Source organism: Anabrus simplex, chromosome 5, assembly GCF_040414725.1.
Source record: "Anabrus simplex isolate iqAnaSimp1 chromosome 5, ASM4041472v1, whole genome shotgun sequence".
NCBI lineage: Eukaryota > Metazoa > Arthropoda > Insecta > Orthoptera > Tettigoniidae > Anabrus > Anabrus simplex.
The window spans coordinates 353,229,698-353,257,262 of record NC_090269.1 but is presented as its reverse complement, the minus strand read 5'-3'; the positions used below and the strand labels follow the sequence as shown (position 1 = coordinate 353,257,262).

The 27,565-nt window shown below is 42.7% G+C and overlaps 1 protein-coding gene across 1 annotated transcript; it reads left to right on the top strand.

Moving 5' to 3' along the window:
* Positions 1-9,685: 9,685 nt before the first annotated feature.
* Positions 9,686-19,054, top strand: LOC136874903 (uncharacterized). Its single transcript, XM_067148606.2, has 3 exons — positions 9,686-9,843; positions 16,493-16,694; positions 18,844-19,054. The coding sequence occupies exons 1-3, from the start codon at positions 9,739-9,741 to the stop codon at positions 18,951-18,953; spliced, it is 417 nt and encodes a 138-aa protein (XP_067004707.2). The 5' UTR covers positions 9,686-9,738; the 3' UTR covers positions 18,954-19,054.
* The last annotated feature ends 8,511 nt before the right edge of the window (positions 19,055-27,565 follow it).

Below are 27,565 nucleotides of genomic sequence, written 5' to 3'. Positions count from 1 at the left end.
CACAATGCATTACTCATGAATAACTTCGCATAAATGAGATCGTATTTAATAACTTGATTTTTATGAACAAAATGACTGGAACATTCTACTAGATCTTTTTATTGTCAGTCAGACACAGTTTAAAATGAGCATAGAAAAACGTTTCTCTCCGTGACCAAATTCATCACCCTAGGTTCTCACCCGACAGCGCGCTTCCACTCGATTGAAAATGAGTAACCATGGATTATTATTATTAACATCAAATTGCAGACAGGAAAAATTTTACGTCGAATGAACATCTTAATTTGGCATCACAAAATATAGGCAGTACACTTCACACGGATGACGATCTACATTGGACGTGATATCACTTCGAAACCCTATTCAATAACTTTTTACATTATACGGCACTCGCAAGACTTCAAAAATTTATCCAAGTGGAAAATAAAACAAATGACTCTTTTAGTCGTATTCTCACATTTACAAACTTAGTAGGGATGACCACTGCGTCGTATATCCCCATTCAAATACACTTTTAGAGATCACGAGACAAGATATAAGAGGTAGTAAGATGGAAAGTCACCTACCTCATGTAGTTATAGGGCTCACCTGCGACCCTGGCATTTTATTTAGCCATTTTTACATTCATGGCTTCACAGTTGATTATTAATTTTCTTCAGGTTTCCTGGAATAAAGCATAAAAAAAGAAAATACCCTTCACTTGTTTGCTGAGTGCACACGATGGATTATAATTATTTCGGCACACGAATTACTTAATCACATTAGAATTTATTCAGTACTTTGACCTCCTATCTGGTACAATTATTTCACTCAAGAAAACTATCTCCTCATAGAGTCAAGACCTAGCCGCAATGGATAAAATCTGCAGTTGAACTCAGTCTACTTTCGTTGGTTTGATTTCGCAGAGCAGCTCAACAATTTTTCGTCCGCTTTGTATCACAAATGCCGGAGAAGGAGACTTCGTCATGGCGTCCCTTCATATTTATAGCAGTTACCCCCTCTCTTCGGATATCTCCCTTTGCCGCCAAGAAAATTTCTATAAATTTTCTGACTTACCTAACTGTAATTTCAAGAGTTTTGAAAGTGACTACATGCTTGCTACATTTCTGGCGGTAGTGTTCATGGACATTTAAAATTTTTACGGGTTCGATTTGTGAGATGATTGACCCCCTTTGATAGGCGCTATATTTTTTGACTTGGCTTGGGTCGCCATGTACACGCGCTTTGAAATAGTTCACAAAAATGACTTGAGATTCTTCCGCTGTTGACACGTGTGGCTGACGTCACGTACCCCCGAGCGTGGGACCAAAGGTAATCACCCCCTCGTCACGTGTCAAATCCATGCTATCAAGATGATGTCGATTTATGCATAATGTTCTTAGGGCACAAAGGTCATGGGTTCAATATATAACATGATATTTCTTGATGAGTAGTGTACCTGTGGTCGTATCGTTGCCTACGCTATAATACAAGGCCTTGAAATGCACTCGTGGAAACGGGTTGCTTCCTAGCTGTCATAGCTCGTTAGGTTCCTCATCAATGCATAATGCAAATGTATACTTATGAGGTATTTTACGCAGGCCACAGTGGACTGGGTAGTCAAGATCTATGCCTAATACAGTTCTCTCATGATTCTTCTTTACTTTCTCTGAATGCATTTTAAGTTTCTTAATATATGACAGGAAATCATTAATTAACCAACTGAGAAGTTCATCTTCAGTATTAAAAGATGCTTTTTTTTGCTAGTGACTTTACATCGCACCGACACAGATAGGTATTATGGCGGCGATGGGATAGGAAAGGCCTAGAAGTTGGAAGGAAGCGGCCGTGGCCTTAATTAAGCTACAGCCCCAGCATTTGCCTGGTGTCAAAGTGGGAAACCACGGAAAACCATCTTCAGGGCTGCCGACAGTGGGATTCGAACCCACTATCTCCCGGATGCAAGCTCACAGCCGCGCGCCCCTAACCGTACGACCAACTCGCCCGGTTAAAAGATGCTCGTTTGTTCTCGTTCCTGAATATGTCCCATGTGAGGTGTTGCAGACGTTATGCGCATTAAACAATTTAATAAAATGCTCCATAAAACAAATTACTTATTTTAAACTGTATTTTGTGCTCTCGGGACAAAACCACCTCCATACTTTACAAACCAGAGATTGTTTCAGGGGAAAATACAATATTTTTAGCTCTTGCTACATTCATGAAATTTCGTGAAATGTGTTGGGCAAATTATTTTCCTCGTAGGTTTCCTAATTTAAGATTTCTGAGTTTGAAGATGTCTCTCAAATGATTGCCGGTCACGGTAGCATAGTTTAAAAAAAGTCCAGTGACAAATTTTGGGATCGCCCGATTCTTATGACGTAACTCGGATCAAAACTTAGGAACAGAGGCCTACTTCGATCAGCTTGAAGTCGTATCTCATGCGTAATACTTCCTCTGTATAATGTTTCAAACATTGAACATTCACTGGAAACTTGTGAAACGAAATTCCACTACCTTTAATTTCTCGTGAATAAACCATGACTGGAACTGCGAATGCTTAACATCGGACGAATACATAATACATTCACAGCCAACTCAGTTAATGAACACGTTTAAAGGCGCGAGCCTGGTAGACAGGGGGCAAGATAGCGATCCTAGCGGCCCGGCATTGAACTTCAGTGTAACCACTTCCATAGCGTTTTACGGCTCTATTTCCAGGCCTTGTATTATAACGTATGCAACGGATCGTATAATGCACAACTCTTCCTTATCATTAGCTTCCTTTCCACACATTTATTCGACAACAATGTATAATTACAACTAAAACTTAGTGTACTAATAGGTGTTCTGTGGTGTAGTAAAAATGAAATATCGTATGGCTTTTATTGCCGGGAGTGTCCGAGGACATGTTCGGCTCGCCAGGTGCAGGTCTTTTGATTTGACTCCCGTAGGCGACCTGCGCGTTGTGATGAGGATGACATGATGACGAAGACAACACATACACCCATTCCCAGTGCCAGCAAAATTAACCAATCGTGGTTAAAATTCCCAACCCTGCCAGGAATCGAACCCGATCCCCTGTGACCAAAGGCCAACACGCTAACCATTTAGCCATGAAGCCGGACTGTGGTGTAGTAACAATCAGTCAAATCATTTTCGACTTCCCGAGCTCTCTTTGCGCGAAAGTAAGAATATGGTGTACTTTACACCGTGGGTAATAATAGGCTTATCAATTGTGCGGTGTGATATTTTAAAAACTTTATTTGAACGGTTTTTGATGTAATTTTATTCGTACATTTTTCTGTGTTGTAAATAAATTATTATAACTGTGAATTCAGTATCGGTTACAGAGTATAGGTCTGCAGTTATTGAAAAATTAAACCAATTTTAAGTACAAATATCTAAGTGGTGTACGGATGGTAGTTCAGCCTTTAAAGTATGGAGGCAGTTATACAATTAAACCATCTTTATACGTAGACTTTCACGACCACTAAATGACATTATGATAATTATTTGGGGATATTAGGTCGTGTAATAATAAATAAATACCAGCTGACGCGTTTCAATCCTGCGACCAGGATCGTCTTCAGAGCAACAACAAAGCAAAATGGCTACGGTCTCTCCATAGTAACCAGACTCAAGATAGGGAGACCCTGTTAGAAATATAGTTCATTCCAGGGCCTCCAGAGTCACGGAGAAAGATGTTGACGAGTTAACTATGGAGGGTAGCCATGATCTACTCAGTATATAGCCGTCACCTTTGTTAAAATTATTCGGGCGTTTAGCAATTTCTATCGCCTCGCGAATGATTCTGGGAATAAAATGTTTCTCTTCACAAATGACAGAAGTTGCATCAAAAATTATTTGATGGTCGTTATGTATGGCATGTTCTGCCACAGCAGACTTCTCTGGCTGGCAAAGACGTAAGTGCCTGCGATGTTCTTTAACCCTTGTTCCTACTTTCCTACATGTTTGGCCGACATAAACCGATCCACAGGAGCAAGAAAATCATATATATTCCAGCGCAGTTTAAACCAATAGGATCTTTGACAGATCGCAAACAATTGCCTATGGTGATATTAGGCTTAAAAATGGTCTTGATATTGTGCTTTCTGAGAATATTGCCAATCCTATCCGTGACAGATTGCACGTATGGTAAGAAGGCCAGACTCAAAGTACGAGAATCACGTGACAATCTGTCTTTTGGCTTAGGATGTAGCACTTCGTCAATCTGTTTCCCTGAATAGCCATTGCTCAGAAATGTTCTGGTTAGGAACTCAAGTTCACCGTTTAATTTATCCTCCTCACAAACCTCCCTTGCTCGGCTGATAAGAGTGTTAAGCATAGCTCGCTTTTGGCAAGGATGGTGATGAGAGGACCCATGAAGGTATCTATTAGTATGGGTAGGTTTACAGTAAACCGAATGACCTAAAGTTCCATCTGATTTCTTAGAAACCAAAACATCCAAGAACGGCAAACATCCTCCACGTTCAGTCTCCATGGTAAATTTAATGTTTGGATGTATGCTGTTCAAGTGATCCAAAAATATGGATAATTCGTGTTTACCATGGGGCCAGATAACAAATGTGTCATCGACATATCTCAACCAGATGGACGGCTTGAGCGTGCAAGATTGAAGACAACGCTTTTCAAAATATTGCATATAGAAATTAGCAATGACTGGTGCCAATGGCGATCCCATGGCAACACCATCCATTTGTTCGTATATTGTACCATGAAAACTGAAATATGTGGTAGTGAGGACAAGGTGAAACAGATTAACAATGTCACCAGGAAAGATTTTATCCAACAGAGACAAGGTGTCTATGATTGGAACCCTAGTGAACAGAGACACAACATCAAAACTGACTAGAATATCACCAGGAGAAACACGCAGATTGGATAAAATGCCAATAAAATGTGATGAATTCCTGATGGATGCCTCATTACCTATGTACGGCTTGAGAAGTTCTCCAAGATATTTGGCCAGGTTGTATGTAGGGGAACCAATACTGTTAACAATAGGTCTAAGGGGAACTCCGTCTTTATGGATTTTAGGAAGGCCATAAAGTCGGAGAATTGTGGAAGCCTGCTGTCGCAAACCACGAGAAACATCATTCGGAATCGAGCTAGCTTTAAGAAGAGACGCTGTTTTCCTATCAATGGCGTTGGTAGGATCATTTTTTAGCACCTTATAGGTGGGATCATTGAGAAGTTCCTCAATCTTGTTATTGTAGTCAACAGTGTTCATAACCACAGTAGCATTGCCTTTATCAGCCTTCAACACCACCAAGTCCTTGTTCAATTTTAGTTGTTTAAGAGCATACCTCTCTTTGGAAGTAAGGTTAGGACGAGGGGGTTTGAAATGTCTGATAATGGTGGCGGTTTCAAGACGAATTGCTAAACGCCCGAATAATTTTAACAAAGGTGACGGCTATATACTGAGTAGATCATGGCTACCCTCCATAGTTAACTCGTCAACATCTTTCTCCGTGACTCTGGAGGCCCTGGAATGAACTATATTTCTAACAGGGTCTCTCTATCTTGAGTCTGGTTACTATGGAGAGACCGTAGCCATTTTGCTTTGTTGTTGCTCTGAAGTCGATCCTGGTCGCAGGATTGAAACGCGTCAGTTGGCATTTATTTATTATTACACGACCTAATATCCCCAAATAATTATCATAATGCCATTTAGTGGTCGTGAAAGTCTACGTATTAAGATTACCAAACTCTATGGGGAGAGTATTTATTACGACATGAAACGCTTTGAACGTCTGAGGCTGAAAAAGGCTCGTATATTGTCGTCTCTAACTTTCTGTGTTAGATGTCGGGACAATAACATCGTCCCTAAATTTGCGGTGTTAAAGCATCGGATTGAATCGCCACATACTCGTAGAATTCTACGTAGGGCGAGCTTCGCTCTCATTCGAGAGCGCATTCATGCTTTGAGAAGGGAACTGGAATTTGTTTCAGGTGAGCTTTAAAAGCTTCATCTTTCTTAAAGTCGGACATTAGAGGTAAACACATTCAATTATCTGGACTTTGTATCTCACATGGCTTTCTTATCGCTTTCATCTTCTTCAAGGGCTAGACATGTATCCAAATTTTCCCGTTTATCGATGTGCCAGAGGAAGAATTCTGTCCCACACTTGAATTCTTCTAAAGTAGTGGTTAATCTACCCACCACCTTGGATACTCCTTCTATGTCTGTGCTCGAGAAGGGATTAAATTTTGCGATTTCACCTCTTAAGCTTCCGACGGAGGAGATCATCTGTGGAGTTGAGGCTTCTCTAAAGCCCTTACCGGATCATATTGCTGAGGAGATTCGTCTTGAAACCGCCACCATTATCAGACATTTCAAACCCCCTCGTCCTAACCTTAACTTCCAAAGAGAGGTATGCTCTTAAACAACTAAAATTGAACAAGGACTTGGTGGTGTTGAAGGCTGATAAAGGCAATGCTACTGTGGTTATGAACACCGTTGACTACAATAACAAGATTGAGGAACTTCTCAATGATCCCACCTATAAGGTTCTAAAAATGATCCTACCAACGCCATTGATAGGAAAACAGCGTCTCTTCTTAAAGCTAGTTCGATTCCGAATGATGTTTCTCGTGGTTTGCGACAGCAGGCTTCCACAATTCCCCGACTTTATGGCCTTCCTAAGATCCATAAAGACGGAGTTCCCCTTAGACCTATTGTTAACAGTATTGGTTCCCCTACATACAACCTGGCCAAATATCTTGGAGAACTTCTCAAGCCGTACATAGGTAATGAGGCATCCATCAGGAATTCATCGCATTTTATTGGCATTTTATCCAATCTGCGTGTTTTTCCTGGTGATATTCTAGTCAGTTTTGATGTTGTGTCTCTGTTCACTAGGGTTCCAATCATAGACACCTTGTCTCTGTTGGATAAAATCTTTCCTGGTGACATTGTTAATCTGTTTCACCTTGTCCTCACTACCACATATTTCAGTTTTCATGGTACAATATACGAACAAATGGATGGTGTTGCCATGGGATCGCCATTGGCACCAGTCATCGCTAATTTCTATATGCAAGATTTTGAAGAGCGTTGTCTTCAATCTTGCACGCTCAAGCCGTCCATCTGGTTGAGATATGTCGATGACACACTTGTTATCTGGCCCCATGGTAAACACGAATTATCCATATTTTTGGATCACTTGAACAGCATACATCCAAACATTAAATTTACCATGGAGACTGAACGTGGAGGATGTTTGCCGTTCTTGGATGTTTTGGTTTCTAAGAAATCAGATGGAACTTTAGGTCATTCGGTTTACTGTAAACCTACCCATACTAATAGATACCTTCATGGGTCCTCTCATCACCATCCTTGCCAAAAGCGAGCTATGCTTAACACTCTTATCAGCCGAGCAAGGGAGGTTTGTGAGGAGGATAAATTAAACGGTGAACTTGAGTTCCTAACCAGAACATTTCTGAGCAATGGCTATTCAGGGAAACAGATTGACGAAGTGCTACATCCTAAGCCAAAAGACAGATTGTCACGTGATTCTCGTACTTTGAGTCTGGCCTTCTTACCATACGTGCAATCTGTCACGGATAGGATTGGCAATATTCTCAGAAAGCACAATATCAAGACCATTTTTAAGCCTAATATCACCATAGGCAATTGTTTGTGATCTGTCAAAGATCCTATTGGTTTAAACTGCGCTGGAATATATAAGATTTCTTGCTCCTGTGGATCGGTTTATGTCGGCCAAACATGTAGGAAAGTAGGAACAAGGGTTAAAGAACATCGCAGGCACTTACGTCTTTGCCAGCCAGAGAAGTCTGCTGTGGCAGAACATGCCATACATAACGACCATCAAATAATTTTTGATGCAACTTCTGTCATTTGTAAAGAGAAACATTTTATTCCCAGAATCATTCGCGAGGCGATAGAAATTGCTAAACGCCCGAATAATTTTAACAAAGGTGACGACTATATACTGAGTAGATCATGGCTACCCTCCATAGTTAACTCGTCAACATCTTTCTCCGTGACTCTGGAGGCCCTGGAATGAAATATATTTCTAACAGGGTCTCTCTATCTTGAGTCTGGTTACTATGGAGAGACCGTAGCCATTTTGCTTTGTTGTTGCTCTGAAGACGATCCTGGTCGCAGAATTGAAACGCGTCAGTTGGTATTCATTTATTATTACACGACCTTATATCCCCAAATAATTATCATAATGTTAAACCATCTTTCTTTCTTTCTTTCTTTCTTTCTTTCTTTCTTTCTTTCTTTCTTTCTTTCTTTCTTTATCTGTTTACCCTTCAGGTTTGGTTTACCCCTCGGACTCAGCGAGGGATCCCACCTCTATCGCTTCAAGGGCAGCGTCCTGGAGCAGAGACCCTGGGTCGAGGAAACAACTGGGGATGAAGAAGACCAGTACTTCGCCCAGACGGCTTCACCTGTTGTGTTGAACAGCGGCCTTGCGGAGGGACGGGAAGATCGGAAGAGATAGACAAGGAAGAGGGATGGAAGCGGCCGTGGCCTTAAGTTAGGTACAATCCCGGCGTTTGCCTGGAGGAGAAGTGGGAAGCCACGGAGAACCACTTCCAGGATAGCTGAGGGGGGAACGGAAGCCCCGTCTACTTAGTTCACCTTTCGAGGCTGAGTACACCCCGTTTCAGCCCTCGTACCACTTTTCAAATTTCGTGGCAAAGCCGGGAATCGAACCCGGTTCTCCGGGGGTGGCAGCTAATCACTAATCACACTAACCACTACACCACAGAGGCCGACTTATTTTTTAATAATCTTACAATAATGAATAATCCCTTTGTTCATATCATTTGACCATATATTGCATTAGTTCTACTGGCTGTAATCACATTTATATTACTTATTCATACGTTTGTCCGCCTCTGTGGTGTAGTGGTTAGCGTGATTAGCTGCCACCCCCGGAGGCCCGGGTTCGATTCCCGGCTCTGCCACGAAATTTGAAAAGTGGTACGAGGGCTGGAACGGGGTCCACTCAGCCTCGGGAGGTCAACTGAGTAGAGGTGGGTTCGATTCCCACCTCAGCCATCCTGGAAGTGGTTTTCCGTGGTTTCTCACTTCTCCTCCAGGCGAATGCCGGGATGGTACCTAACTTAAGGCCACGGCCGCTTCCTTCCCTCTTCCTTGCCTATCCCTTCCAATCTTCCCATCCCTCCACAAGGCCCCTGTTCAGCATAGCAGGTGAGGCCGCCTGAGCGAGGTACTGGTCATACTCCCCAGTTGTATCCCCCGACCAAGAGTCTGAAGCTCCAGGACACTGCCCTTGAGGCGGTAGAGGTGGGATCCCTCGCTAAGTCCGAGGGAAAAACCGAACCTGGAGGGTAAACAGATGATGATGATGATGATGATGATTCATACGTTTTAGATTTCATTTGAGGGGGCCCGATTTTACTTTGGCAGCCGGGTCCGTATTACATTCGTTACGGTCTTGATTTAATGGCGCACTTCACACCACATCCTGCACGGCTGCTAGGTAACATTGCGTCACATACTTTAATGAAAGACATATTTATGATCATTTGAATGTGCATTTTTGTACAGCTGACTCAGGGCGCTGTTCGGTTCTTTCCAGACCTAGTTAATTGTAAGTGGAAAGGGGTACCAGGAAAGAACATTGGCACACTATTTGTTTGTAATCAGCATGCAGATATAAGGGCACCGTGTTGAATGCGATAACCTCAGCTGAACGAGGGACTTCCCTGCGTACATTGCTCTCTGGAACCTGCATGCTGTTCTCGGAAGTGGAAGCTTTCGCGAGTGCTTTAAAAGGCATCACACTGAGGCTACCATATCACAACAGCTTGTCCAGTGATAGCGCTTCCTCTACTAAGGTGAGTGCTGCCAGACATTTACTATTGCCTGCAAGAGTAATTTCGGGATATTCCTATTAAATAAGTGATTTTTATCGGGGTGAGTGACTCAGGCAGTAGAAGGCTGGCTTTCTGGGTGGGTTCGATCCCAGCTCATTGCTCAGATGTGCTAGTCTCTTGTCTGTAAACTTTTTAGGCAGGTGAAAATAAACTTCTGCGAGACAAAATTTCGGCACCATGGCGTCTTTGAAAATCGTAAACGTAGATAGTAGGACGTACAATCAATAATATTATTATGTGATGTGTCCGGCTCCGGGGCTAAATTGTTAGCAAGCTGGCCTTTGGTCACAGGAGTCCCGGGTTCGATTCCCGGCAAAGTCGGGAATTTTAACCATTATTGGTTAATTTCGCTGGCACGGAGGCTGGGTGTATGTGTCGTCTTCGTCATCATTTCATCCTCATCACGTCGCCTACGGGCTTCAAATCGAAAGACGTGCACCTGGCGAGCCGAACATGTCCTCGGACACTCCCGGCACTAAAAGCCATAACCTAAATGGTTAACATTTAGATGCCTATGCGGCGTCAGCTGGGAAGACCACCACCAGGCCTCACGCATTATTATTATTATTATTATTATTATTATTATTATTATTATTATTATTATTTCTTCGTATGCCCATTCAGAGAGCGCGTTTAAAATTGTTCGTTGGCCTGCTGATTTTCGCCTTCTTATCCTCCCAGAATCTCTTCATGAATGCACCGTGTTGCATCTTGCGTTCCTACCACTTTTATTATTAGGCTATATTATTATTATTATTATTATTATTATTATTATTATTATTATTATTATTATTATTATTATTCTGGTCTAGAAATCAAGGATAACGGCGGAGAGGATTCGTCGTGCTGACCACACGACACCTTGTAATCTGCAGGCCTTCGGGATGAACAGCTTGGTAGGCCTTGGACCTCCGGGCTGTTGCGTCATGGGGTCAAGGTCGTCGATAAATAGTACATAACAAACGTTATAGAGAATACAATTTCCTATCATTTATGTCTTATACAGTTTTGCCGTACCGACTATAACAGAGATGTTCTTCATTTTAGACTTTTGTTGCTTAGTCCATATCAGTGCCAAGCCACGAGGCAAAGAATGAGCATTATTGAATGAAAATCGTGTCTAAAGTCGCAGAATAAGGCTATAAATAATTTTCTCCACAATGGGTGAAGTGGTAGTTTAGGGGAAAGCCTAAAATGTAATTACCTATCAAATATTAGTGTTATTAGTGGTCCTATCCATAACTACGAGGGTCGAGTCATAAGTCATAGCAACAATTTTTTTCTCTCGCGAACAGGAGACAACACGGAAAATCTAAGATATACATTTGGAAATATAGGGCATGTACTTATGCATAGGACCTGAAGACAAATGCTGACTTCAGGAGGTTCTCGTAGGAAAGTGACAGAACACAGGCCATTGGTAAACACTGTTGTGTTATGGTATAGACAGCAAGTACACAAGACTACGTACAAAGGACACGTGTCCACTGGTTACAGACCTTCGAAATAATCACCCAAGGCTTCCACTGTGCGTTGCCAGTGGTGGGGCAGGCGCTGAATACCGTTCGCTACATGTGTATCGCTAACGTGTGCATGCACACCTAAGGCTTCCCGCAGCTCTGCATGGCATTGGGGTACATTTCTGCAGCGGAGAACTGCTATTTTAATATACGATCGTTGCTCCTGCTTGTTGACATCCATTTTGTGACGCTATCACTTACACACTGAACTTGGGGGCTGTTATGATGTCCTCTTTGTTAGCAAACCGTTGTCTACGTAATGGCTTCTTGACTTTGGGGATTAGATCATAGTCACATGGGCTCCGATCAGGCGAATAAGGCGGGTGTGGAAGAACCTCCCAACCCCACCATTGTAAGCGACGCTGGACGATGGCAGTTGATACTCTACCCCGTTTGAACGTCTCCACCCACCTCGCCACAGTTCTATAGGGCATGGCATGCACACCTAAGGCTTCCCGTAGCTCTGCATGGTATTGGGGTGCATTTCTGCCGTGGAGAACTGCTATTTTAATATACGATCGTTGCTCCTGCTTGTTGACATCCATTTTGTGACGCTCTCACTCACACACTGAACTTGGGGGCATGCTTAGACTCACACTGTTGTTTACATACACCATCTAGTGACATCATACGCAAGTTCATACCGTACGTTTCTAAATGCAAATCTTAGATTTTCCGTGTTGTCTCCTGTTCGCGAAAAAAGAAAGTAGTTTTCATGACTTATGACTCGACCTATGTATTAAGTGTCAAAAGTTACAGAATATACGATTTCCGATTATTTACGCCTTACTCAGTTTTACCGCATCAACTATGATAACAGAATTCATGAATTTAGACGTTTGTTGGTTAGTCCATATCAGCGCCGAGCATCGCTAACATGCAGTCATGGTGGTGGTTTTTGTCGTGATTGTTTTAAGGTGAAAAACCGCGTGGTCATCAGCTCATATCGACTAGGAAAATTGTGAAGATGATCATCAAAACGAGAGAGAAATTGTGAAGGAACTATAACTTGAAAAATATGACAAGATGGAGTCCTTAAAGGCGGAATAAGGACTCACTTTACAGCAGATGGCTTAACATTACATAGTCGGAAGGAAACTAAATGTGAAGCCTACAATATAGAAAGCCCATAAAACTGGTCAACAGTAACATTACACTGACTATTGTTTGTTGTGATGTGCTTTGTCCCTTCTGCTGCCATTCATCTCTGATGGATGGGATTACTGCTGCGTTCCGAGTAAAACAGCCTGACTGAATATTAGCGGGAAGTAGCTAGAGAGTTAGATAACTTATTTTTTCAGCATACTACATCTCTGGTTCATAGATGTTCTGATAACTGCTGGTACGTGACACTCGTTCATCATAGTATTGCAGCTATTCGATCCCTACTCTGAGGCGCTGATAGGATTGGGGTGTGTGCACACTTAACGGAAAACGGCACAGCAGTTCTTACCACTGTCTACGGTCGGGTCGTACCTACTCTGGAAATTGGCATTGTTAGAATGCCACCGTAGTCATCGTCATCATCATCTGGAGCCGTTTCCAACCACAGACTGGGTCTGCTTCGAACATAAGCCTCTCCATAGTTTTCTGTCCATCCGCCACTTCTCTTCTCTCACTGTCGTCCAATTTCCTCATCCTGCCACGATGCACTTCTTTACACATTTCAACCATCTGTCTCTCGGTTTTCCTCTAGGGCTCCTTCCCTTCAACTCCATTTCTAACACCTTTCTTGGTATCCTCTCTTCTCCCGTTCTCTTGATGATGATGATGATGATGATGCTTGTTGTTTTAAGGGGCCTAACATCGAAGGTCATCGGCCCCCCCCCCATTCTCTTAACATGCCCATACCACTGCAGCCTGGATATTTCTATCTCTGTAGCGGTATCTCATTTACCATTTCCCGAACTCTCTCATTTCTTACTTTGTCCATTCCTGTTAAACCTACTCGACACCTTTGAAGCTTCAATTCCACTGCTTGTATTCTATGTTTATCCCTCACCTTCATCACCTACGTTTCTAATCCATACATCAAAATTGGCACAAAATAAGTCTTGTATATGTCTTTTCACGAGAGTTTAATCCTGATGTAAACATGGAATGTCCACGCCTCCGCCAAAGAAAGAGTTGTGATTCGCTGAGCGTGTAGTACCGACCTCCACCCCGTCAACGTCTCGTGTTCGGACGTATAGGGCTGCGCATCGCATACGACAACAGTGAACTTCTGAATAAACGACTAAACCTGGATTCTGTTCACTTAGTTTATTGAACACATTCACAATGCACTGCCTATGGTCACTTCTGAGCGGTTTACCTCTTTTGTATTTCACTGCACGTGTTGGTCCTACCTCTTGCTCCATTTCTCTCACTATGAAAACCGACACTGACTGCTGCTGCAAGATGCAACACCTCATCTCCACACTGTACTGCTTGGGACTTTCCCCTACTACGGGAAGACTTTCTGTATTACACCACGTCTTGTGCCTTCATTTCTCGTTATTTCACTATTTTTTTAAAGCATATATATATGCCGGAATATATGACAACCATATTTTAATTTGATTACGTACTCTTCCAAACTTTACAAATGTAATAAACTAAAATAAAATTAATGCGGCGTACTATTTTTCTCCGAGCTCGTATACAGTCGAGTGAGTGCGACGGTTGCTTCTCCAATCAACTACGTCTATGTCCACGTGCAAAGCCAAGGTGCTGCGCCTATTTGTTTACATCAGGATTAAACTCTCGTGACAAACGGTGTTGATGATTCCTTTACATCCCTATTCCATATCAATCGTCCCACACTCTTAAAGAATCCATTTGCACAACTTCCTCTTTCATTGATTTCCATCCTGTTTCCTCCAGTTTTTTTTTTTTGCTAGTTGTTTTACGTCGCACCGACACAGATAGGTCTTACGGTGACGATGGGACAGGAAAGGGCTAGGAGTGGGAAGGAAGCGGCCGTGGCCTTAATTAAGGTACAGCCCCAGCATTTGCCTGGTGTGAAAATGGGAAACCACGGAAAACCATTTTCAGGGCTGCCGACAGTGGGATTCGAACCTACTATCTCCCGAATACCGGATACTGGCCGCACTTAAGCGAGTGCAGCTATCGAGCTCGGTTCCAGTTTCTTAGATTACACTTCCCAGATATTTAAAGCTTTCAGCTCTTTTCAACTGCTCCCCTCCTAATGTCATGCCATTATACGCTCGGTTCTTACTTCGTGTCGTTACCAGCAGTTCACTCTTTTGGGCCGAGAACTTAATTAGGCCTACATAAGATGACACAACTTCCTCTCATACATTTAGCTGTTCCTGCAATTCACTCTCACGGTTTCGCCTTATTAGTAGATCATCTGCAAACAACACTGATTTCATTCTTCTCTCCCCAATGGTCTGTGTTACCTTCTTTATTACACCATCCATCACCATTATAAATAGTAGAGGTGAGAGGGCACTTCCTCGCTTTACACCATTTGTTAACTGAAATCATCCAGTTCTTTCGGTTCCATCATACATATTTTTCACCCTTGTCACTATCTGCTCATTTTCGCCACCGTAGTACTTTTCGTAAAAAGTGAGAAACTGTGCCCATTCTCATTTGATCGAGTATGTCAAGTGATGGCATTGCTTTTAACCGCGGCATTTCAGTCGGTTAATATTGTATTCTGACAAGAATACTGACGTCATTGAGTTCAGTTTAATATTTGTCTGTGTCTGTTAGCATGACGAGAAAATGGATGGGTGTATCGGGCAGCAGTACTCGGTAACACCTGTGGATCTTAGAATGTGTGCATAAGCTCCCGAAGAGCAGCCGGCGAGTCCTTGAAGATTTTATTTTATTTATTAGCAGCCATATTTGACCGGATTGAGATCGCCAAACGAGGAAAACAGAACTTTACCAGGGCAGAGATTTGAACACGGACCTCCGTGCTAACAGGATCTCACCATAGCAAGTTCGCTACGGTGACACCGGTTGAAACCCGCGGTGTGTTTGTGTTTGATGTTGATTTCTCGGCGTGGCTCTGAAGCCCATCGTAAGCCTCGTGCAGATTCAGCAACACCGCCATTAATTTCAATTCTCCCGCGATGTGAACTGATTGCCTAATTCCAGCAGCTGATGAAAAACAATGAAATGGCGTACGGCTTTTATTACCGGCAGATCCAAGACCGGATTCGGCTCGCCAGGTGCAGGTCTTTTGATTTGACATCTGTAGGCGACATGCGCGTCGTGATGAGGATGAAATTACGATGGAGACAACATATACACCCAGCCCCATGCCAAGTAAATTAACCAATGCTGGTTAAAATTCCCGACCCTGCCGGGAATCGAACTTGGGACCCCTGTGATCAAAGACCAGCACTCTAACCATTTTTTTTGCTATGGGCTTTACGTCGCACCGACACAGATAGGTCTTATGGCGACGATGGGACAGGAAAGGCCTAGGAGTTGGAAGGAAGCGGCCGTGGCCTTATCTAACCATTTAGCCATGGAGCCGGACAGCAGCTGATAAATGACAACGGCGTGAGATATCGAATTATTTCGTTCAAATTATTTATCAGTATGACCAACCCCATAAAGTTCATATACCAGGTTCATGTTGTACTACTACTACTACTACTAAAATGTTTTCATTCCTCCCCCGAAGGGGCGATGCGAGCCTCTTGGACGGTAACGCCGTCTCTCAGGCCGGGAGATTTGTGACGGTGAAGGAGATGCTCGGAGAAGGTGAGGGGGTTGGCAGCCGTAGCCTGTACTAGGAAATGTCACGGCATTCGCCTTAGTGCAGGAGAATGGAAAACCACGGAAAACCATTCTCAGGACAGCCGACGGTGGGGGCCAGCTGAGAGGTCCAGCCCTTTCCCGTCTCCCGAATACTTAGGCGTAGAACCACGGGAGAGCCATGGCCAGCCCTCCTCTGCTCGGTTGGCCGGTCGGAGAGCAGAGCTGTTGGACCACGGAGCAGCCATGGCCACTTGTGGGCCGAGACCCACTCTGCAGCCACCAACATTTCACGTTGTTTCCGACCACCGCGTATGTATGGGCTCTGCTACACTCCACTGTGTCTCATTCATGCATTCCTTTTTCAGATGAATACCCGACTGCTTATTGCCGTAATTGTACTGGCAGTGAATGTCTGCAGTGGAAGAAACCCTTCATTACCAGTACAACCGAGTTGCGTTTGTCGTCCGTGCACCGAGCCTTCAATTACCCATAGTGACTGCGAACGGCTGGGAGGAATACCACTTCATAGCTACTGCAACTGTTGTGACACATGCGAGATATTAGTGGGTGAGTACACAACAATTTCAGATAAGCATATGTACAGATATTCTTCAGAGCTGAGTAATTTCTCTTTTTGGCTCCGATGAAAGGCGAAAGCTAATGATCAATCAAACCACACAGTGTTACTTATTATCCTTTGGCCTTCTGACCGACAGTTCCTTCTTTAGGACATCATTCATGCATAATAATAATAATAATAATAATAATAATAATAATAATAATAATAATAATAATAATAATAATAATGGCGTATAGCTTCTTGAGTGGTGCTGGTGGTGGTGATTATTGTTTTAAGGAAGTACAACTTGGCAACCATCTTCTATGAACACTAATCCGAGAAAAAAGTGGAAGGAACCCGACACTTCGAGAAATGAAGGTATCACTCAAAGAAAGACAAGGGCAACGAAATGAAAGGCTCCCTAGGTCTCCACATGTTATACTGTCGGGGTCGGAAAAATACAAGGGTTGACCAAGGGAGGTCAGATAGGATACATGAAAGTGAGGAGCCTTACACAAATAAGCGGAAACAATGCCAGGACTCAGCTAAAGGCCCCATGGTCGCCAACACACGCTCCCAAGTTAAGACCTCTTGGGGTCCCTCTTAGACACTTTTTACGACAGGATACCCCTAGGTTGGAGTCACCTCTGTGAGAACGGGGCACCAGATTTTTAATAATGAAGACGGCACTCACAAACCCAGCCCCCGGGCCAGACTAATTAACCAATTAATGTTAAAATTCCCGACCCGGGTGGGAATCGAACCCGGGACATCCTGGACCAAAGGATAGAACGATAACTGTTTAGCCACGGAGCGGACATGCATAGTAATAAGTCTAATGCATTATTACGGGCAAGATCCTGTTATCAATTCGATATTTAGTATTATGGGTACCTATGAGTTTTCTGTGCATTAGCTGGCAGGACCTAGTCTTTACAGTGCACTATGTCTTCTGGTATGGGCTAGAGCAATTTTGTTACTTTCATAGATCTGTCTCTGTCTTATCCTTGGCTTTGACAATATGAAAGTGACTGAGGTATGAGCGATGCTAGTAATGCCAGTCCTTATGCAGCCTGTCTCTGCTATGAATGGTGTGAAAATGTCGCTCATAGGGTCGGTTGGTGAATGCATTTCAGTGGACTTGGCAGACTGATATGTAATAGCAACTCTGGCTCGGTGAGGAAAGCAATGGGAAACTACCCCACTCCTCATTTCCCTAGTGTGCCTCTTCAGTGATGCCTAGGCCATCTATGACAGCTGATGGCAGAGCTGTTGAGGATCCCACCAGCGGAGTCGCTGACGGACTGAACATACATACATCAGTTTCCTGGAAGCAACACTAAATGGTCTAATTTTCATTCGACAGTATTTTAATCTACTCTAATGTATGCTACAGTATGTACTGTTGCTTCAGGGTCATAGTATGCAATAAAAAGTTTCTTTCTTTCATAGTCCGTTTACCGGCCAGATTTGTTTTTTCCTGCGGAGGGATCCCACCTCTACCACCTCAAGGGCAGTGTCCTGGAGCGTGAGACGTTTAGCCGGGGATACAATTGTAGAAGAGGACCAGTACCTCGCCCAGGCGGTCTCACCTGCTATACTTAACAGGGGCCTTGTGGAGGATGCGAAGATTGGAAGGTATAGGCAAGAAAGAGGGAAGGTAGTTGCTGTGGCCTTAAGTTAGGTACCATCCCGACTTTTGCGTAGAGAAGAAATGGAAAACCACTTCGAGGATAGCTTAGATGGGAATCGATCTCCCTCTACTCACTTGATCTCCCGAGGGTGAATGAGGCATTCCAGGTCTCGTACCACTTTTGAAATTTCGTGGCAAACCCGGGCACCAAACCCGGGCTTGCGGAGGTGGCAGCAAATCATACTAACAACTATACCCAGAGGCGGACGCAATAAAGAGTTAATTAGGGAAATTTAATAATAGATCATGTATCTTTGATATTCAAAATTTGAATGATTTATTTGGATTAACGACATTTATAAGTTAATTGTTCCTATAAATATAATGCATGCTTAATAGGAGTTGTATGGCGAGAGTTTACGTATATTCAACATAACGGTCATATCAGTATGTAGTCTACTTGTCTTTGTTAAGGAAAAGAGATGTTTATGAATTTCATGGCCTTACTTCTCTTATGCTTTCAGGAGAAGGAGCATCTTGCAAAGTAACCCTGGGGCAGTTTCCGTACCCGAAATGCAACTTCAGGGAAGACCTTAAATGCGTCGATGACGTGTGCAGGAAGACCGAGGAATAATATTCACGTTTATGTTGGTGACATACAGTATGTGAACCTAGCGTATGAAAACATTACTAAATTATGTACTACCAATCTTAAAATAAAGTCTTCTGAATGTATGGAGTTTTAAATGTAACTACACATTACATTCCAGTATATTTTAAAATGTAAGCATGGCGGTATAATACACACATCAAAATAAATGTGTGTCGTCTGTAGACTTGTTAGATACCCGCTATATTTGATATATGGCAATGTTATTGGCTTTACACCAGCTAGTGGACATGATCGTTAAAGCATTAAGTCTCTATGGTCTGACACCGTGGTTATCCGGTTCGAGCCCCGTTGGTGGAAACAATTTTCACCATCAGAATGTTCGCCGGCAGTGTAGGAGAGGTGGTGGAATACAATTTCTAATCACTAGATTGCGTGATATAAGCCAGGGTTCGATTTCAACCTCTCCGCAGTGTTCAGTGAAGTGGAATCAGAGATAAGGCTTTTGGAGATGATGTTATTCGTATAGAGTAATAAATACGTTACAAGATTGTGACAACTGCAAAATGACCTCGATAACGTTGTGAGATGGACAGCAGGCAATGGTATGATGATAGATGGGGTTAAAAGTCAGGTTGTGAGTTTCACGAATACGAAAAGTCCTCTCAGTTTTAATTACTGCGTTGATGGGGTGAAAGTTCTTTTTGGGGATCATTGGAAATACCTACGTGTTAATATAAGGAAAGATCTTCATTGGGGTAATCACATAAATGGCATTGTAAATAAAGGGTACATATCTCTGTACATGGTTATGAGGGTATTTAGGGGTTGTAGTAAGGACGTAAACTAGAGGTAAGACCACAACTAAAGTATTGTTCTATTGTATGGGACCCTCATCAGGATTACTTGATTCAAGAACTGGAAAAAATTCAAAGAAAAGCAGCTCGATTTGTTCTGTGTGATTTCCGACAAAAGAGTAGCGTTACAAAAATGTTGCAAAATTTGGGCTGGGAAGATCTGAGAGAAAGAAGACGAGCTGCTCGACTAAGTGGTATGTTCCGAGCTGTCAGAGGAGAGATGGCGTGGAATGACATTAGTAGGGGAATAAGTTTAAGTGGTGTCTTTAAAAGTAGGAAAGATCACAATATGAAGATAAAGTTGGAATTCAAGAGGACAGATCGGGGCAAATATTCATTTATAGGAAGGGGAGTTAGGGATTGGAATAACTTACAAAGGGGGATGTTAAATAAATTTGCAATTTCTTTGAAATCATTTAAATAAAGGCTAGGAAACAACAGATAGGGAATCTGCCACCTGGGCGACTGTCCTAAATGCAGATCAGTATTGATTGATTGATTGATTGATTGATTGATTGATTGATTGATTGATTGATTGATTGATTGATTCATATGACGCTGTTGATAGTGATTCGTCCGTTTAATGTGGACGTTAAGCCTTGAGCATCCACTTCGGTGCCATTCAACAGAAGTAGGCTATGTCTCGGCACCGGGTTTCATGCTCCCCCCTCCTACTATTATATATCGCATCATTCGTTTCATCTCATTAATTCCTCTGATGAGGTTGACTTCAGGAAGGGCATCCGACCGATCGTAAAAGGTCACGAGCTGATGGACAGTTCTGCGAGCGCGAGAAACAGCTGTTACGATCGTTAAGCCGAGGACGGTATCAGATAGCGCAAGTCTGCAGGGGTGTACATTATACGTTCATAACTACGGTACTCCATACGATACATGTACTGTATACATTCTTTCATATAAGGACATATCAACGTGGCGTTTGCATTAAATGCACGAAACAACATGTTTTGTAGTCACCGTGTACTATTGTCGCGGCCACGAAATTAGGCGGGTCAGAGAAATTACGCTGTTGCCAAGGTTGTGTAGCAACTGGCGAAGAAATGTCTAACTGAACACATCATTTCGGAGCGCGGGGCAAATTGTTCTCTCTCAAGCTTCTGATGTTACTTCATACAATGTTTCGAGACAAATTATACTACAAGCTTCAGAAAATACTGCTGATTCCAGTGGTATAACTATTTTCCATATAAACCACTTTAAATAATTATGAAAAATAAAATCTTGAACGAGTAAGTTTAAAACCGTAGAATCATGTATTGAAAATTTCAGTAAGCGGCCAAGTTTTTATTTCTTCAGCCAATAAAATTTTGTCTGCGGGAAAAATGTAAAAAATCGCCTGACATATTTTTTATCTGAAACATATTTCCGCGAGTCTTGTAATTTTCCTGGAAAATGGCCCGGAAAGCGATCATGTAAATGTCGCTAGCTGAGGCAGTTGGGAGCGCGCGCACCAGCACAGGCTGCAGGACCCCGTAAATACTTTCGGATTACATATTAATCCGTATCAGTTTTATTACATTATAAATATTTGAATACTGTATATTGTACCGAGTAATATAGGAAAAGAACTACTTAGGTTTACATTAATTTACAATGAAGTAAGAATCGGTTTCTGGCTTCAAGGCAGTCTTAGTCACTGTCATCACTCATCTCACTATCTGTCGAGTCGTCTTTTACACTGATGATGAATGGCTCCTTTCTTTCGTTCCTTACTATTTCCTTGGCCCAATCGTCTGTTTGAACATCTTCCGCGCGATTGAAGCACTTTTCCCAATCTGCAGCAGTCGCACTGTCGATGGCTTCTGACGTGAGTTTTTCTACGCCCTTTATTTTGAATGTCTTGTTTCTCTCTGCCACTTCTCTCTTGGCTTGAGCCCAAATCAATTCACATTCACTGTTCATCTTTAACTGCCTTTACGATGCGAGCTCAACAGCTGCTTGACAGGGAATGACTCGGGTAAGGTGGCCTGGAGCGGATGAGCGACTCTCGACCATCTGTCGCTTCGCCGTTCCCATATCTGACGACAGCGCAATTTTCCTCACCCGCCTAATTTGTTGGCCGCGACTATAGCATAATAAATAATTACTTTAAAGGAAGTAAATTTTGAAGTGTCCGCCTCCTGTGGTATAGTGGTTCGTGTGGTTAGCTGTCACCTCCGGAGGTTCGGGTTCAATTCCCAACTATGCCACGAAATTTGAGAAGTGGTACGAGGGCTGGAACGGAGTCCGCTCAGCCTCGGAAGGTCAAATGAGTAGACCAGTTTCGATTCCCTTCTCAGTCATCCTCGGCGTGGTTTTTCGTGGTTTCGCACTTCTCCTCCAGTTAAATGCCGGGATGGTACCTAACAAAAGGCCAAGGCCGCTTCCTTTCCTCTTGCTTGTCAATCCCTTCCAATCTTCCCAACCCCGCACAAGGCGCCTTTTCGGTATAGCAGGTGAGGCCGCCTGGGCGAGGTACTGTTCCTCCACCCCACTCTCATCCCCGACCCAAAGACTCACGCTCCAGGACACTGACCTTGAGGTAGAGGTGGGATCCCTCTCTGAGTCCCAGGGAAAAACCAACCCTTGACGGTAAACGGATTTAGAAGGAAGGAAAGAACAAGAGGAAGTATAAGGAGAAAATCTATAATCAGGGAGGTGTAGGCAAGAGAATAGAAAGGACCAAGTAAGACTTTCTACACTCCACGATCACATTAAACAACAGTTGACCAAGGGAGTTCGGACAGGAAATCTGGAGGTGAGAACCTGGAAACAACGCCAGACTCAGTTAGGGTTCCGGTAGTTACAACCCTACGCTCCCATCTTGAAAGACCCTGGACGTTCTACGCTGTTGTTTTAAGAACTCTATCAAGCCTAAACAGTAAACAATTAGCCCCACATGGTGGTCACGGTCTATATGGCCTGACGCTGTGTTTGGCTGGTTCGAGTCCCTTTCCTGGAGAATATTTTCTTCTTCAGAATGATGGCCGGCACGATAGGAAAGGTGGTGGTATACAATTTCTAACCACTAGGTTGTGTGCTAAAAGCAGGGTTCAGTCCCAAACCTCTCTGCAGTGTTCATGTAGACTGAGGCCATATAACGCTGCTGATGGTGATTCGTTCTTCGAATGATAGGATTAAGGCTTGAGCCTCGCCGACACCGGCCTTCACCCTCTCCCTACCCCATTATCATCATCGTCCGGCTCCATGGCTAAATGGTTAGCGTACTGGTCTTTGGTCCAGAGGGCTCCCGGATTCAATTCCCGGCCAGGTCAGGAATTTTAACTTCCTATGCTCGGGGCTGAGTGTGTGCGTGCGTGCGCGCGTGCGCGTGCCGTCTTCATCATTACAAATTATGGGCGTCAATTCAAAAGACCTGCACCAGGTCTCTCCGGAGACCACACGCCATTATTATTATTATTATTATTATTATTATTATTATTATTATTATTATTATTATTATCCTCATCATCATCATCTCCCACACCCAGACGTGCAGTTATTATTATTATTATTATTATTATTATTATTATTATTATTATTATTATTATTATTATTATTATTATTATTATTATTATTATTATTGTACCAGGCGGTACACCTCCACGACGCAAGTTCAAATCTTGCGCCAATTGAAACTTCTCTACTGGAAAAACTTGGAACTTTAACTACTGAACTAATTCCACGGTTATTCAGAAGATGTCACTGAGTGTTTTTGAACGATTAAGGAGTGTGGACAATCTCTAACAGATGTCTCTACCAAAAACTATGATAACGCACCCTGGTGTAAAGGAATGTACTCTCCTGAAGAAATATTGTATTCCTAAGTTTTGTTTTTACTAAATTTTGTTCTGTGGTTTGTGGGTTGGCAACAGTTATCCTTTCTTTCCGCCTGTTTTGAATTTAACCAATCACTAATTTTTATAATTAATTTCTGACCAATAGTGTCTTTCTTTTTCGATGTCGATGTGTAACTTTTAGCTATCCAATAAAATTGAGGGAGTGTGTCTACTCATTCCTGAAAGATCTCAAATTTTCCACGAGGGTATAAAAACTCCTGATTTTCTTGTCTCCGTGCCACTAGTATAACATCTAACTCAGTGTGTGAATATGTAGCAGGGGGCAGGAAGCGCCTCTTTCTTCAAGCAGCAGTTCTTCAACAAGGTAATGGCCTGTTAACATCTTTTTTCTTGCTAGCTCAGCAGTTTAACTCTCGGAGAAGGTTCGAATCCTTTAATATGTAACCCATCTTTTTAAAATGTAAATTCCTTTTCTGTCTATGTAAAATCTACAAATCTCTTACTGTAAAGCGGAGATAGAGAGTGCTTCACCCTCTCGAACTCCCCTTCATTTTGAAATGGAGGTGACTACGTTTTCATAACCGTTCTTCTCTTCTTTAATGTAGTAAAGTTTTCTCATACGGGTAACCTCCCTAGCTTGGGATTAGCCCCTGTATTATCGGCCTAGCGCCACATAGGTTTTAAGACAAAAACGTTGTGTAGGAGTGCAAGTTATCGCCTCCATTCAACTTTGTATTTTGGACCATTTACTTAACCCATTTTGTTTTCCTTCCTGCGAAGGCCCAGTAGATTGGGTACGAGGTACACCTGTACCATTATATGTGTGCCTTGAGGGCAATTAGAAGTGAAATTCGTTGTGGCCTTTGATAGGCTTGAACTTTGAGAGCGGGTCTGCTCTTTCCTAAATTTGATTTCTGTGTGCCTCTAGGAGGCTTAACATGGTAATTGGGAGCAAGTGCTCCTTGGCTTGATTGGGGTTTTCTGCCCCTTTGTTTGAACTTGGTACATTGGTAAAGTTGGGCTCATAGCTCAAGGATTGTGAGTGTGGGGCTCGAAGCCCAAATCTTGTAACGAACTGTAATTGTAATTTCTTAATTTGTTGATCTGCTACTTGGTACCTGTTATACTTTGTTATTGATTGATTATTTTGAAAAGAAAATATAACCTTTGTTAAAGTTTTTAATTAACTTTAATTTTTAGTTGAGACCTATTCCAGCCCACACCTTCTTTCACCTCTAACTACCACGGATATCTCCGTAACAATTATTATTATCCTCATCATCATCATCATCTCCCACACCCAGACGCGCAGGTTGCCCATGAGCATAAATAGAAATACCTGAGCCAAGCCTTTCCGAAGGCCACATGCTACAGCAATAGTCAATAAAAAATCCATAGCCAACCTAAAAATATTGGTACTTTATCCTACATTGCCTTAGTACTACGATACCGCTGAGTTCATGCTCGAAAATATAGATGACATCATTAGAACCAGCGTTATTTCTTCCTCTTCTTCTCCTTCTTCTTAATCCGTTTGCCGGGCTGAGTGCTTCAGGCGGTTGAGGCACTGGCCTTCTGACCCCAACTATGGCAGGTTCGATCCTGGCTCAGACCGGTTGTATTTGAAGGTGCTGAAAAACGTCAGTGTCGTGTCGGTAGATTCACTGGCACGCAAAAGAACTCCTGCGGGACTAAATTCCGGAATCTCGACGTCTCCGAAAACTGTAAAAGTAGTTCGTTGGGCGTAAAGCTAACGAAATTATTATTATTGTTATTATTAATCCGTTTACTCTCCAGGGTTCGTTTCTCTCTCGGACTCAGAGATGAATCCCAACTCTCGAGGGCAATGTCTTGGAGCGTAATGCTTTGGGTCGGGGAGATAAAACTGGGGAGGAGGACTAGTACCTCGCCCAGGCGGCTTCACCTGCTATGCTAAACAGGGCCTTGTGAAGGGTGATATTGGAAGCGATGGACGAAGAAGAGGGAAAGAAGCGGCCGTGGCCTTAGGTACAATCCCGGCATTTGCCTGGAGAAGTGGGAAACCACAGAAAACCACTTCGAGGATGGCTGAGGTTGGAATAGACCGCCCCCCCCCCACTCCACCTCTACTCAGTTGACCTTCCGAGGCTGAGTAGATCCCGTTCCAGCCCTCGTACCACGTTTCAAATTTCGAACCCCGGCCTCCAGGGTTGGCAACGAATCACACTAACTACTGCACTACAGAAGCGGACACCAATGTTCAATAACGTAAACTATAATGAATGTTTAAATGTGTAACACACATTACGGTCGGACAGGAAGTATATATTAGGACTACGAACAGATTTCATTCGTGGCAGGCGGACGCCACGGCTCTTCGTAGGTAAGGTGGCTAAATCGTGCATCGCTGATATTACGGAACAGGCTGTCAGGAAACAGGTTCGTTTCTCAGGCATGTACATTTTCTTGTCACTTAATGCTGTTTACAGTGGGTGTGATATGGCCACATACAGTTTTTTTCAACGAGTGTCTTTTTATTTGATCCTGAAAAATACTGTTTTTATAGGATGTTACGTAGACAGGTTAGACTATGATATGATGGTCTGTAGGTAGGAATGAATTTATTGAACTGAACATAACAGGCTTTCGCCCAGTTACAATGTTCCAATAAAATAAACACTCACAGACTATAGCTAGACACTAACTACTTACTACTTAACTACTTCTAAATCTACTTTGTAGCATCTTGCACATGGGCGGATCGCCAGCTCCACATGCAACACACCACCTAACTAAACTAACTACTTTACTACATAAATATACTACTTAACTACTTCTAAATCTACTTTGTAGCATCTTGCACATGGGCGGATCGCCAGCTCCACATGCAACACACCACCTAACTAAACTAACTACTTTACTACATGAATATATAATAAATCTATCCTAAATCTGTCTGGCCGCGACATCACCCCTGGTGAGGAACTGCTACCACCCTTCCCTGGGATGTCACGACCAGACATGTCTCATGAGGCTCGGAAACCGATACCTCATAGACCCTTTATGCTGTCAATGTTATTTCCTCACCACTCCTTCCTGTAACAACCCACATGTGTGCGGATTGCCTAGCTCTACATGTAGGCTGTCACACCTATATTTCACTGCCGAGACGGATTCCATAACTCGGCTCATCTTTCACTGTCTCATTGACAACTTAATTCCTCTAACCTAACACTATTCACTACTTTACTCTACTTTACATGTACAGACGTACCGAATCAACACTTTGGCTTGAGATAGGTCAGGCCTATCCCCGCCTCTTCCAACTCTACTGTTCGTCAGCAGCCAAAAACAAACAAACTAACAAAACCAAACTAAAATAAAACCAAAATAAAATAAAATAAAACGGGCAGACAAACAACCAACAATCTCATTAGAAGGTAGCCAAAACAAACTAACTAACAAAACCAAAGTAAAATAAAACAGGCAGACAAATAACAAACAACCTCATTAGAAGTAATACGGTACGGCTTACATATCAATGAACTGAATCTATTAATTAGAAATATACAATACCTAAGGAACAAGGGAACAAAACTGAACAGATATAAAAAACGAAAATAATACTAAACTTATAATTATTGTCGCCCTTAGTTATTAGTGAGTTAAACTCTATAATGTTCCATATCTGTGAATCAAAGTTGTTTTATGTACATACATGATTACAAAACTTCGTTATTATTAACCCATACAGAGATGATACTTCAGAGATAATTACTTTCCGTATGTTTTCTTCTACTGACTATAATGATTTTAAACTTCTTATTCAGTGTACAGGTAACTGGTCGATTTGGAGTCTCCCTCTTCCAACTTCGGTCGTCCGAAGTAGGAGAGCCGAGACTTGGTTCATCCTGAAATACTAGCATGCATTCCTGTATGTGTAGCTTAAGTGTCCCATAATATCCTTTCAACCATGTGTACTTGTGCTAATTTCGCTGTT

What these genes read in the sequence shown, in the direction of transcription:
- LOC136874903 (XM_067148606.2), top strand. Translation starts at nt 9,739, where the DNA reads ATGCTGTTCTCGGAAGTGGAAGCTTTCGCGAGTGCTTTAAAAGGCATC. An exon ending in ATAGCGCTTCCTCTACTAAG is followed by an intron (nt 9,844 to 16,492) that starts GTGAGTGCTGCC and finishes TTCCTTTTTCAG; the next exon opens with ATGAATACCCGACTGCTTAT. An exon ending in CACATGCGAGATATTAGTGG is followed by an intron (nt 16,695 to 18,843) that starts GTGAGTACACAA and finishes TTATGCTTTCAG; the next exon opens with GAGAAGGAGCATCTTGCAAA.